This window comes from Schistocerca serialis, chromosome 9, assembly GCF_023864345.2.
Source record: "Schistocerca serialis cubense isolate TAMUIC-IGC-003099 chromosome 9, iqSchSeri2.2, whole genome shotgun sequence".
NCBI classification, from domain to species: Eukaryota; Metazoa; Arthropoda; class Insecta; order Orthoptera; family Acrididae; genus Schistocerca; species Schistocerca serialis.
The window spans coordinates 167,537,220-167,550,026 of NC_064646.1; the positions used below are offsets into that span (position 1 = coordinate 167,537,220).

General features: G+C 40.9%; 1 protein-coding gene across 3 annotated transcripts in view; it reads left to right on the forward strand.

Annotated features, from left to right (window-relative positions):
* LOC126418588 (tyrosine-protein phosphatase non-receptor type 7-like) overlaps nucleotides 1-12,807 on the forward strand; it is a 370,145-nt gene that overhangs the window by 44,449 nt on the left and 312,889 nt on the right. Inside the window, exon 1 of one of the 3 annotated variants that reach the window (XM_050085416.1) lies at nucleotides 1,956-2,050. The exons of 1 other annotated variant lie outside the window; for it this stretch is intronic. In XM_050085416.1, the coding sequence (XP_049941373.1) occupies nucleotides 2,038-2,050 (13 nt within the window). In that variant the 5' untranslated portion in view covers nucleotides 1,956-2,037. Of the gene's footprint in view, nucleotides 1-1,955; nucleotides 2,051-12,807 lie in introns of those variants that run through there. One more of the 3 variants, XM_050085412.1, reaches the window with a different exon arrangement.

Below are 12,807 nucleotides of genomic sequence, written 5' to 3' on the forward strand. Positions count from 1 at the left end.
AACTGCCCGTCCCCATATTTTCTACTGCTTGTAAGAAAGATTATTAGACATATCTACTACCTACTACTAATAATTTATGGCCCTTCCATTTAAATTAATAGTAGTGTTATCCTGTTCTGTGTTTTTTTCCTATCTCTCGTTTTACTACTTTCCACATAGCCATAAGTTTTTTGTTGGAATTTCTGATTGCTGACGTAATGTGCATTTCCTTGATTTTTTAAATAATCTTTGCCGGCGGGAGTGGCCGAACGGTTCTAGGCGCTACAGTCTGGAGCCGCGCGACCGCTACGGTCGCAGGTTCGAACCCTGCCTCGGGCATGGATGTGTGTGATGTCCTTAGGTTAGTTAGGTTTAAGTAGTGCTAAGTTCTAGGGGACTGATGACCGCAGCAGTTAAGTCCCATAGTGCTCAGAGCCATTTGAACCATTTTTTTAAATAATCTTTCTTAGTAACTTCAAGTAGTTTTTATAATGTGCAATCACTGTATAATCTTTACTAGTTATTGCCAAAAGATACCTTTCCCTTTTTCATTCACAAGGTACTTTAGTCCCTCTAGTGATCCATGGGTTTTTTACATGGCTGTTTAGTGTTCTTTCTGATTAGCTTGTGTGGAAAGTTATTGTCAAATAATGATTTGAATTTTACATCATCATTTGTTTCGTTACAAATGTCATCCCAGGTAATCCCTTGTAAACTATTCTTAAAAATGTTTATCCTGGAATGCTTGATTATTCTGATTTCCACTGAGGAATCTCTACAATGTAAGGCGCTATCTCATTCATCCTAATTAACATCATGAATAGACAGAGCATTTGTTACCGGGTATACAGTTATTTTCTTGCTTCGACCTTCATTAAAAATTTGTCTGTCATTTCTAAATAGCAATAAAAAGGGTAGGACATTATGGTAACAGTAATAAATTATAAATTTAATAATTCATTCATAGCGTACAATAGAAAGTATCTGATGTGCTGGCTGTGCCTATATAATATGCCGTTATTTGCCCGTGCGCTTGAAAAAGTACCAATTAACCAACACGATTAACAGAGTTCTACTCTGTAGCACTGACCATTCGTAATGCCTAAATAGTGGTGTGATACCCGATTACAACACGATTTTTAGCAGAAATTAAAAAAAATTGGAATTTTTCGGGAAAAGCAGTTAATAGTGGACGGGCTAAGTTTCTTTTATTTGCCTATTTAATTTAATATTTTGATTCTATGTATCTTGAAATTGAGTGAATCAAAATTTTTCAATTTTTATTCGATTTCTACCTTCATTACATGAAATAATGGGAATAAAAAACAGAAAATCGGTTATTTGAGAAACCGCTTATTTCGAGCCGGTTTTAACAAAAAAATGGTTCAAATGGCTCTGAGCACTATGCGACTCAACTGCTGAGGTCATCAGTCGCCTAGAACTTAGAAGTAATTAAACCTAACTAACCTAAGGACAGCACACAACACCCAGCCATCACGAGGCAGAGAAAATCCCGGACCCCGCCGGGAATCGAACCCGGGAACCCGGGCGTGGGAAGCGAGAACGCTACCGCACGACCACGAGATGCGGGCCGGTTTTAACACTTAAGTTAAACTAGCGTCGAAAAAAAAAAAATGTAACCGATATCCGTTAGTGTCACCGAAAACCTCCTTGCGTAGTGCAAGGGAGACGTCAGGTGACCAGATACTCCAGCCGCCAGGCAAAAGCGGCGCTTCTGATCGCCTCAGTGTCATCTTTTGCCGGAACGTCCGACCACTCAGCTGCTGTGAATCAGCCGGGCAGACCGGTCGCGGCGGGCGCGCGCGAGCCGCCGCCCGCACCGACGCAAAACTCCCAGCTCGCTCTTCTGATTCACCCTGGGGTAGCACACGCAGTCGTCGTGTGGCGTGAGCTTGCACAAGGGACGTCCATCATTGCGCCAGTTTCTGCGCAAAAGTGCCGACAGAGTCTATGGTCTCCGCTATTCCGCGAGGCGATGGGTGCAAAACGTCGGCCGAGGCCCAACATCGTTAACGTATCGCAACCGTCTGACACGCGATGCCAGAAAGAGGTAGGTGTTCACTATTTATTTGCGATACTGGACTACTTGCTCACTTTCTAACGAGCCATGACATGCTGACTAATAGGAGCTGTTGTTTCGATAAATGTGGAGTTCGCAACGATATTCACTTGTTTCCGGTCTCTACCAACCTTAGCTTCCAATAATGTAGTATGCAAAATTGTCGTAGACATATTGCTTCCGGGTCAATTTCACCATGCAGACTCGTGAGTTAAGAAGCGACTTATATTATTTTGAAAATAAGTGATGAGTCTGATGCTGCTTCATCGTGGGTGACATCTTCACACTTCCCGCTCCCGTTCCTGGAAAGAGAGTTCTGATTCGGAGCTAGCTCGCAATATGGCGCTAAATGTTGTAAAATGTTGCGACATTGAAAAGCAGCAAAATAAACTACTACACGCACTTTCTCAGTTTAGAAAGCGGGGTGCTACCTACACAGAAAAAAGTGCAGCCTTGCTAAAGTGGATCATGAAGTTTAGTGATACGCATACTGGCCAATTTATATAGTGACTACTACGTATTTTGTAGCAAAAAATAGCTTCATTGAAGTTATCATCAAATTTAAGCCATTTCAAATTCAAATAATATAACATTTCTGTGATCTATAACTCGGTGTATTGACGTTTGCTTTTGTTTACGTTTGCGAAGACGCGTCGAACACATTGTCGTCTGCTAACTATGGTTGGCTGCCGCCGAAACAGCTGTCGGTACCGACTAAGGCCAATCTGCTTAAATCGAAACAGCGACTCCTATAGTCGCCGCGTTGTAGCTCTTTAGAAAGTCAAGTAGTATGTTGAGAGTGACAGAACACAGATGATTCATTTTTCTAGTAACAGTAGAACAACACAAACCAAATAAATTTGTCTCTGGATGAGCTCCACGTGGAGCATACGCAATTTCTTTCCCTTCTTTTCACCCACACATATTTAGCTGAAGTTACAGCACCATAAGTGGGCTTTTTATCTTCTTTCTGCAAAACAACAGGAAAATTCTCTTCTCCATCTGTATATAAATAAATTTGAGTTTGTAAGAAAACATTCGAAAATTTGAAAATGAACATTTTTTGTTCATACTTTGTTACCTGGCTCTTTTCACACTATTTCTCTTCCACAGTTTGTCTTTGCAGCCATACAGAAACCCAGTGCAGAAAGTTATTTGCACCGAAAATTTACGATTGAGAATGTTATGGTTAACAGTACTTTATTCTGTGTGGAAGATTGTATGTCTCTGTGCTCAGTTTTTGTTCGATTTTTGTACCAGTCATTTGCGCTGTGATTAACTGCTTATTGGTTGTTTTTCAAAATGTGCGCAAAGTACAAACTTAAATTCCAAGTAAGTACATGGTGATCCAAAATTTCAGTGCTGTGAACTATTTAAAAACTAGGAAATCATATACAAGAATATTCATATTTCACGGCCTGTAAAAAAGATGATTGGTTTAGTCATCTTGGGGATTGCTTGCGATAGTTCACTTTCTACATGAAACTCGAAGTTTCACCACAGTTTTTTTAAATTTTTTTTTTATAAAAAAGGTCTTTCAAGTCGATTCACACATCCACAACAATAAGCTCATTACTTTGTCGCGATTTCGAATACATCCCATAACCCTCTCGGTCATCGAGTGTCGTAAAACAGTTTAATACATATACCCTTAATAGTTAGCTTTCCAGTGGTTCCTTAGAGAACCACAACTAACTGCTGAAAATAATGTCTTTTAATTTGCATCGATTAAACTGCATGTAATATAATGAACATTGCAACACAAGCTAAAAATCCAGTAGTGAAAAGTTCGCTAATTATGTAATCATTAAAAAAATATTTCCTGCTAGCGGACTTTTGGATTTTACGCTCTCTAATAATTATAGAAAATTTTTTAGGTTTTACCAGAGATAATTTTCAATTTTGCGAGCAGAAAATTAAACGTAAGTATTAGAGTTGTTTCGGGTTGTTTATATTTGCTGATGATCTTGTTGACGTAATTAAGATTCGTATGAAATATCAAGTTTTTCAAGGTTATATTTATTCCTTTTTAACAGAATACTCTTCCTTGCATGCTTAAACGCATCCTACTGCATCTGCTATAAAAAGGTATGACTGCGTAACAAGTGATTGAAAGGAAGGAAGATTAGGATGTAACATCTCGTCGACATCGAGGTCATTAGAGACTTAGCATTTACTCGGATTGTGTCAAGGAAGTGGAAGAAAATCGTCCGTCCCCTTCAAACAGAACCATCCCGACAACTGCACGGAGCAATTTAGGAAAATCACGGAGAACCTAAATCAGGATGGCTGGACGCGGATCTGAACCGTCGGCCTCGCCAACGCGAGTCCACTGTACTAACCATTATATCAACTCATTCGGTGCGAGTGAAAGGGTTGGTACAACCGAACTTATTATTCGATGTATCCTTTTATTTTCTTATTAGTCGCGGTTGTATGCCGTCACCGATATAATTCCGTATTAGTGAAATCACAGGCTAAGACGTCTTTTCCATAACGTCTGCCTGTAAGTTCCTGCAGCTACCGTACTTCCAGTATTCTTATTGCTGCAATCGCTAAGTGAAATTAACAAATAAAACAGTAATCACGCACATGCAGAGGTTCCCCAATATTTAAATGCAAGGAAAAACTCACTCCCGAATTACACCAAGCAGCCGGAACGGCTCATGCTATAATATGAATGCCTACGAAAACACGAAAACTCTTTGATGTAACTACCATCAAACATATACAGTTTTAATGGAATTGCAATGATGATGATAATCTGCCCTCAAAAACTGTAGAGCGAGTAAAACAAGTGAAAACTACAGTCTCAGAGCAACCGTTTTAACTCACTTAAAGCAGAGCCGTATCGAGGTGATCGTACACCTCCGCAACAGTCAAAATAATATGCGATTGATCGAAGTAAAAAAACTCTGGCTTCCAGTATTTTAATGCTGTTAACTCTGATATTCTGTACAAATTCTAAAGTGCACTAGTAACATGCCGCCTTTAGCAGTAAATCATGCTGTTGTCATTTTTCCTCGATGAATTCCAGTTTTGCTCAAGTGCAGTTGCAACAGGTTTCGCAGTTAGCAAAAGAAACTGGAAAGTTGGAGACAATCAAACAGAATGATCTATTACGTGGCACAGACATCTCAGATCGTTGCATTGTGCTTTTGTCTGAAGACCTAAACTAGAAGAGGAAAATTATTATACTAGGCCAAATATTCAATAACCAAAAACCTATGTAAATATTCTTAAACGAAACCTGGAGTCAATCACAGTGCAGATACGAAGATATCATCATAGGAGGTTTGCTTGAAAAGTTAAAGAAATTTATGGAATTATTATTTATGAATCGAAAGTCTTGTGTAGAAGATCTGCTAATGAATTTTTGAGAATCTGTAAAGCGCCCTTGACAGGTTTGAATACGATGGACATACGTTTGCTTTGGATCTACGATTTATTTCGACAGGCGGTTGATCCTTCCTTCTTGGCGATGATTACTTACCCTAAAATGAATGGAGGCTTTGCTCTTGATCTGTACATAGCGATATATCTGCTATGTTTTCTTGTCGCAACAGCACATTTGATGGTGAAATTAGGGGACTGGTCCTACGTTTGCACCGACGTGCGCGGGAAGACAGCCAAAAACGACAGCCCTAACAGTTCACGTCCCAGCTCGAGAATCTGAAGCACAGATTCGATCTGGCAGGTATAAATCCGCTACTTGTTTCGTAAGCTAACGCAACGCGCGTTGTGCTGTATGAGAACGCCAGTACAACTGCTTATATTGTGCGCACAAATGTGCTTCAGCGGATCATCGTTTACAAGCGATCTCTTTATTACACTGCATTCCCGTAGTTTTAGTAACTTCGTCATGGAAGTAGCACTGCACCGATTAACAGTGATCCATAACATATATAATTTTTTTCTGAGGCATTTCGAATGTTCAGCCTTCAAAAGCCATGAAAGGACACTTTATCTGTGACTTTCATGAAGGAAACATCCGCGGGTAAGGAGCCTTTCAAGGTTTCCGCTATTGGGTGTTGCAGTTTGTTCTGGCTCCCCTCCCTCCCTCCCTCCCCGACCAATTCAGCTATCTGTCAAATATAACTTGATGTCACTTCCATTATCAACGTGGCACAGACGCCTGACATTTTAATAGCAATAACGACAGAATGTAAAAAATGTCATAACATAATGATAATTATACTACAATATTTTATATAATCTAAAATAAAAAACACACCGAATCATTTTAAAGTAGTGGAACAGAAAACAGAAATCATCAAGGAATACAAATATCTAGGAGAACGCTTCATCTGGAAGTCCTCAAGGAAAAGGCTATAGAATCTGTAAGACAGTTGAACTGGCCTTCCAACTCACCAGGAACACAAGTAACAAAAAGTCCCTCTCATGGAATGCAAGCATAAGCCACTATCAAAATTTAATCAAAGCAGAAGCCCTATACGGAGCCCAACAGCTATCACCAACCATGGTCCAATCGAAAGGCTAGAGACCAAACAAGCGAAAATATGATGAAAAATATTAGGCCCCAAATTTCAGAAGAACAAACCAATCTTCATCAGAAATAAAACACTTTATCAAATAATCGACGAAATCTTAGACCAATGAGGAAAAAGGGAATTAATCATTACCGGCGCATCCTCAGAATGAGCTCAAATAGTGTATGAAAAAAAAATTCATTACTTCGACAAAAAAAAGTCAAATTGGTTAAAGAAAACGAAGAGGAATTTAAAAGAATGAAATTTTCGCTCTGCTGCGGAGTCTGCACTGATAGGAGTGAAGCTGTGAGAACGCCTCATGAGTCGTGCTTGGGTAGCTCAGTTGGTAGAGCACTTGCCCGCGAAAGGCGATAGTCTGGAGTTCGAGTCTCAGTCCGGCACACAGTTTTAATCTGCCAGGAAGTTTCAACTTAAAAGAACTCCAAAACACAGAAAATATGCTCACAAATAAAACTGAAAACAACATAAAGATAAGAAAGAGGGATTCCAATCAAAAATCAGAACTGAACGGACGATCCGAATCCCTGACGAAGAAAAAAGGCCAAGATCAGAAAGAACGAAGCAATACAGGGCTGAAAGAAAAGCACAGAACATAAGAAATTGATTAATCTAATGTACTTCAAAGAAGGATGAAACGGAAGAACAGTAATAATAATTTCCTTACATCATTGCATAGTTTGCTGATTTATTAGAACTTCCAAGAAATTGGAAGGCATTTTCGAGACGCTTAGCTTTCGTACTACTTTGTTCTCCGAGTGTTAGGTGAGAAATTTGAAAATTGATATAGGAACGCACACAGTAAAATACCTCAATGACCCAGCCCCTCCACCTATGATTTTCACCAGTTCTGGGTAATAGGTTGGTAACCTAATTCGGGGAATTATTATGAAGTTGTTATACTTTACAGTTTGAGAAATTATTTATTTTACTGTCCATGTTTCACTTCAATACATGGTTACGCTCAGGCAAATATCTTAAGACTTCCTAACATATACGACCGCAGCTCGTGATCGTGCGGTAGCGTTCTCGCTTCCCACGCCCGGGTTCCCGGGCTCGATTCCCGGCGGGGTCAGGGGTTTTCTCTGCCTCGTGCTGACTGGGTGTTGTGTTCTGTCCTTAGGTTAGTTAGGTTTAAGTAGTTCTAAGTTTTAGGGGACTGATGACCATAGATGTTAAGTCCCATAGTGCTCAGAGCCATTTGAACCATTTGAACCTAACATATACAGCTAGCAAATTTCTCTTCTTCAGAAATGCTTTCCTTGTCATTGCCAATCTATGTTTTATATCCTCTCTACGTCAGACATTATCAGTTATTTTACTGCCCAGACAGCAAAACTGCTTCCCTCTCATGACCCTCGACTCTAAGAACTGCCGTGTGGTTTCCGTACAAAGTGTAAATAGGTTTTCACCCCCTGTATTTTACTCCTACTACCTTCAGAATTTCAAGGAGAGCAGTTCAGTCAACATTGTCAAAAACATTCTCTAAGTCTACAAATACTATAAACGTAAGTTTACCTTTCCTTAACCTATCTTATAAGTTAAGGCATAGGGTCAGTATTGCCTTGCGAGTTCCTCCATATCTACGGAATCCACACTGACCTTACCCGAGACCGACTTCGACCAGTTCTTCCATTCTTCTGTAAAGAATTCGTGTTAGCATTTTGCAGCCATTACTTACTGAAATGGTAGCTCGGTGATATTCACACCTCTCAGCACCTGCTTTGTTTGGAATTGAATTACTACATTCTTCTTGAAGTCTGAGGGTGTTGCTATCTCATACATCTTGTACATCAGATGGAAGATGACTGGCTTTCCTAATGTTGTCAGTAGTTCTGAGGGAATTTCGTCTACATCTGGGGCTTTGTTTCGACTTAGATCTCTCAGCGCTCTCTCAAACTCTTCTCGCAGTGTCATCTCTACCATCTCTTCTTCATGTACATCCTCTTCCATTCTACAATACTTCCTTCAAGTTCGTCACCCTTGTATAGACCTATATACTCCTTCCAAATTTCAGCTTTCTGTACTTTTCTTAGGACTTGTTTTCATACAACTGCTTCTCTTTCCTCCAGAAGCCTCCTTAATTTTTCCAAAAGCAGGTATCTCTCTTTCCTCTAGTGAAATATGCTTCAGAATCCTTACATTTGTTCTCTAGCCTGCTTAGCCACTTCGCACTTCCTGTCAGTCTCATGTTTTATGCGTTTGTATTCTCTTTTGTCTGTTTCATTTGCTGCATTGTTATATTTTTCTCTCTTCATGAGTTAAATTCAGTATCTCCTGTGATACCTAAGGATTTCTATTATGCCTTGTCTTTTTACCTTTTTAATCCTCTGCTGTCTTAACTATTTCGTCTCTCAAAGCTACCCGTTCGTCTTCTACTGTATACCTTTCCCCTGTTCTAGTCAATCGTTACCTAATGCTCCCTCTGGAACTATTAACAACGTCTCGTTCTGTCAACTTATCCAAGCCCCATCTTCTTAATTTCCAACCTATTTGCAATTTCTTCAGTTTTAATCTACAGTTCCTAACTAGTAACTGTTGTCAGAGTCCACATCTGCCCCTGGAAGTGTCTTACAATTCAAAACCTAGTTCAAAATGTCTATCTTACCATAACATAATCAATCTGAAACTTTCCGGTGTCTCTAGGACTCTTCCACATATACATCTTCTTTCATGATTGTTAAACTAAGTTAGCGATGATTAAGCTATGGTCTTTTAATTGCTTTATTTTCATTAAATTTATCTTATCCTGGACCACAGTTAAACTAACTGCAATTACCCTTTACAAAACTCATTCTGATACGATTAGCATCTTTCGAGTACACATTAAGATTAGAAAGGAGAACAATGATGAACCCATTGTATTAATAATTATCTCAGGATCGCTTTCCCAGGTGTCAGTTATTACTTCGATACAAATAAAACTTTCGCAGGCGGACGTATGCGTGAGTACTTCAATGTATTTCGTTGCCGGGTGGTGTATGGTTCGGATGCTGCTGTCAAGACGTTCCATGTGCATGTGCGACAGCATGTAGTATATGTCGTGACGTTGTGTGTCCGTTGCTCTGGCTGCGATGGACTTTCAGGCGACAGCTTGAATGTCTCTGAATGATAACCACCGCTTATGCTGAGAACTAATCTCTTGAGCGGCCATCCAGTGGAAGGTGAGTGCCTCACATGAAGACTAACAGCAAAATGTGTGTCTTGTTAACCAGGTCAGATTATTTTGTCTGCAGCTGAATGACTTTTTAGTAATTTTTTTTTTTTTTTTGCAGTTGTGCGAGATAATTAGTCTAAAATGTACATTAGCGCAATTGTATTATTGCAATAAAACCGACAAAAGTTTAATAAAAATCAAATTATACACATTTATCCTCATCAAAAAACTGAAGTACTTGGAAGTATAGGAGGAAATGACATGAAACGTCCAGGGTTGAGGGAATATGTGATGATATTTCAGTGGTTACAAAGTGTTCTCAAATTTACAAAGAACTTGGCAGAATGAGCCCACTTCTGGGTGTGTTGCACCCTCTCTGGCTTGGGTGTATGCACTGATTCGGTTGGAGAAGATGTCATAAAACTGTTGTATCCTGTCCTGAGGTAAGCTGCCTCACAAGTATTGTAAGTTGTCCTCGATTTCCTGGATGATGGCACCGATACTACACTACTGGCCGTTAAAATTGCTACACCAAGAAGAAATGCAGATGATAAACGGGTATTCATTGGACAAATATATTATACTTCAACTGACATGTGATTACATTTTCACGCAATTCGGGTGCATAGATCCTTAGAAATCAGTACCCAGAACAACCACCTCTGGCCGTAATAACAGCCTTGATACGCCTGGGCATTGAGTCAAACAGAGCTTTGATAGCGTGTAGAGGTACAGCTGCCCATGCAGCTTCAACACGATACCACAGTTCATCAAGAGTAGTGACTGGGGTATTGTGACGAGCCAGTTGCTCGGCCACCATTAACCAGACGTTTTCAATTGGTGAGAGATATGGAGAATGTGCTGGCCAGGGCAGCAGTCGAACATTTTCTGTATCCAGAAAGGCCCGTACAGGACCTGCAACATGTCGTGCATTATCCTGCTGAAATGTAGGGTTTCGCAGGGATCGAATGAAGGGTAGAGCCACAGGTCGTAACAAATCTGAAATGTTAACGTCCACTGTTCAAAGTGCCGTCAATGCGAACAAGATGTGACCGAGACTTGTAACCAATGGCACCCCATACATTCACGCCGGGTGATACGCCAGTATGGCGATGACGAATACAAGCTTCCAATGTGCGTTCACCGCGATGTCGCCACACACGGATGCGACCATCATGATGCTGTAAACAGATCCTGGATTCATCCGAAAAAATGTTTTGCCTTTCGTGCACCCAGGATCGTCGTTGAGTACACCATCGCAGGCGCTCCTGTCTGTGATGCAGCGTCAAGGGTAACCGCAGCCATGGTCTCCGAGCTGATAGTCCATGCTGCTGCAAATGTCGTCGAGCTGTTCGTGCAGATGGTTGTTGTCTTGCAGACGTCCCCATCTGTTGACTCAGGGATCGAGACGTGGCTGCACGATCCGTTACAGCCATGCAGATAACATGCCTGTCATCTCGACTGCTAGTGAGACGAGGCCGTTGGGATCCAGCATGGCGTTCCGTATTACCCTCCTGAACCCACCGATTCCATATTCTGCTAACAGTCATTGGATCTCGACCAACGTGAGCAGCAATGTCACGATACGATAAACCGCAATCGCAATACGCTACAATCCGACCTTTATCCAAGTCGGAAACGTGATGGTTCGCATTTCTCCTCCTTACACGAGGCATCACAACGTTTCACCAGGCAACGCCGGTAATTGCTGTTTGTGTATGAGAAATCAGTTGGAAACTTTCCTCATGTCAGCACGTTGTAGGTGTCGCCACCGGGGCCAACCTTGTGCGAATGCTCTGAAAAGCTAATCATTTGCATATCACAGCTTCTTCTTCCTGTCGGTTAAATTTCGCGTTTGTTCAAAAAATGGCTCTGAGCACTACGGGACTCAACTGCTGTGGTCATAAGTCCCCTAGAACTTAGAACTACTTAAACCTAACTAACCTAAGGACATCACACACATCCATGCCAGAGGCAGGATTCGAACCTGCGACCGTAGCGGTCGTGCGGTTCCAGACTGTAGCGCCTCTAACCGCTCGGCCACTCCGGCCGGCTTCGCGTCTGTAGCACGTCATATTCGTGGTGTAGCAATTTTAATGGCCAGTAGTGTAATTTGACGTCCGAGGTGGTCCCACACGTGTTCTATCAGAGACAGATATGTGGATCTTGCTGGTCTTGGTAGTACCTCAACATCACACATATGGCGCATAGAGACACATACTATGTGTAGGTGAGCACTGCCCTGTTGAAAAATGTCAGCACGCTACTGTTGCATCAGGGATGCAGACGGTTCGTAGAGACACTTGCTATGTGTGGATGAGCATTTTCCTGTTGAAAAATGGCATCACGGTACTGTTGCGTCAGAGGTGCAGAGGGTCCGTAGGGACATCTGTGATTGAGCATTGTCCTGTTGAAAAATGTCACCACGATACTATAGCGTGAGAGGTAACACGTAAGGCCGTAGGATACCCATGAAGTAGAGCTATGTTCCTCAGTCACTGTCAGCCATGATCTTAAGTCAGAACCAATGGCTCCTCACATGACAACTTGTAACCGTTAAACAATAAATTAATTGAAACACTCCTCTGTGCCCAGAGACTCATATGATAAGAGACAGTTAGTCCAATGCAGTATAACAGCTGGAGGAATTAAGCTACTCCTTTTTTTTTTTTTAATTTCATGGTCACTTTTTCCCGTCTTCATTTTCTCGAGCCGGTATCTGAGCGAACAGGACGGAATCCTCCATTGCTCTATGCTGTACTAGATATACTAGGCGAAAAATAACCCACATTTTAATTGCTATTTCGATAGGACAGGACACAGACACTGATGTACCAATTTCGTTGAACGTACTTAGTGAAAGATGCAGGGAAAAAGTAAGGTAAAATTAACATTTCTTCCTTGTTATTATCTAATCACCGTTATGAATGCACTCACAGTTTTATACTTGTTTTTATTCTGTTTAACATATTTTGTTATAATTATGCTGTGACCGTCCGCACATATTTTCCCGGAGCTTTAAACATCATCACTGAAGTTACGTTATGTCACTGTTAATTTCTAGTTTTTGTCGAGAGATCCAT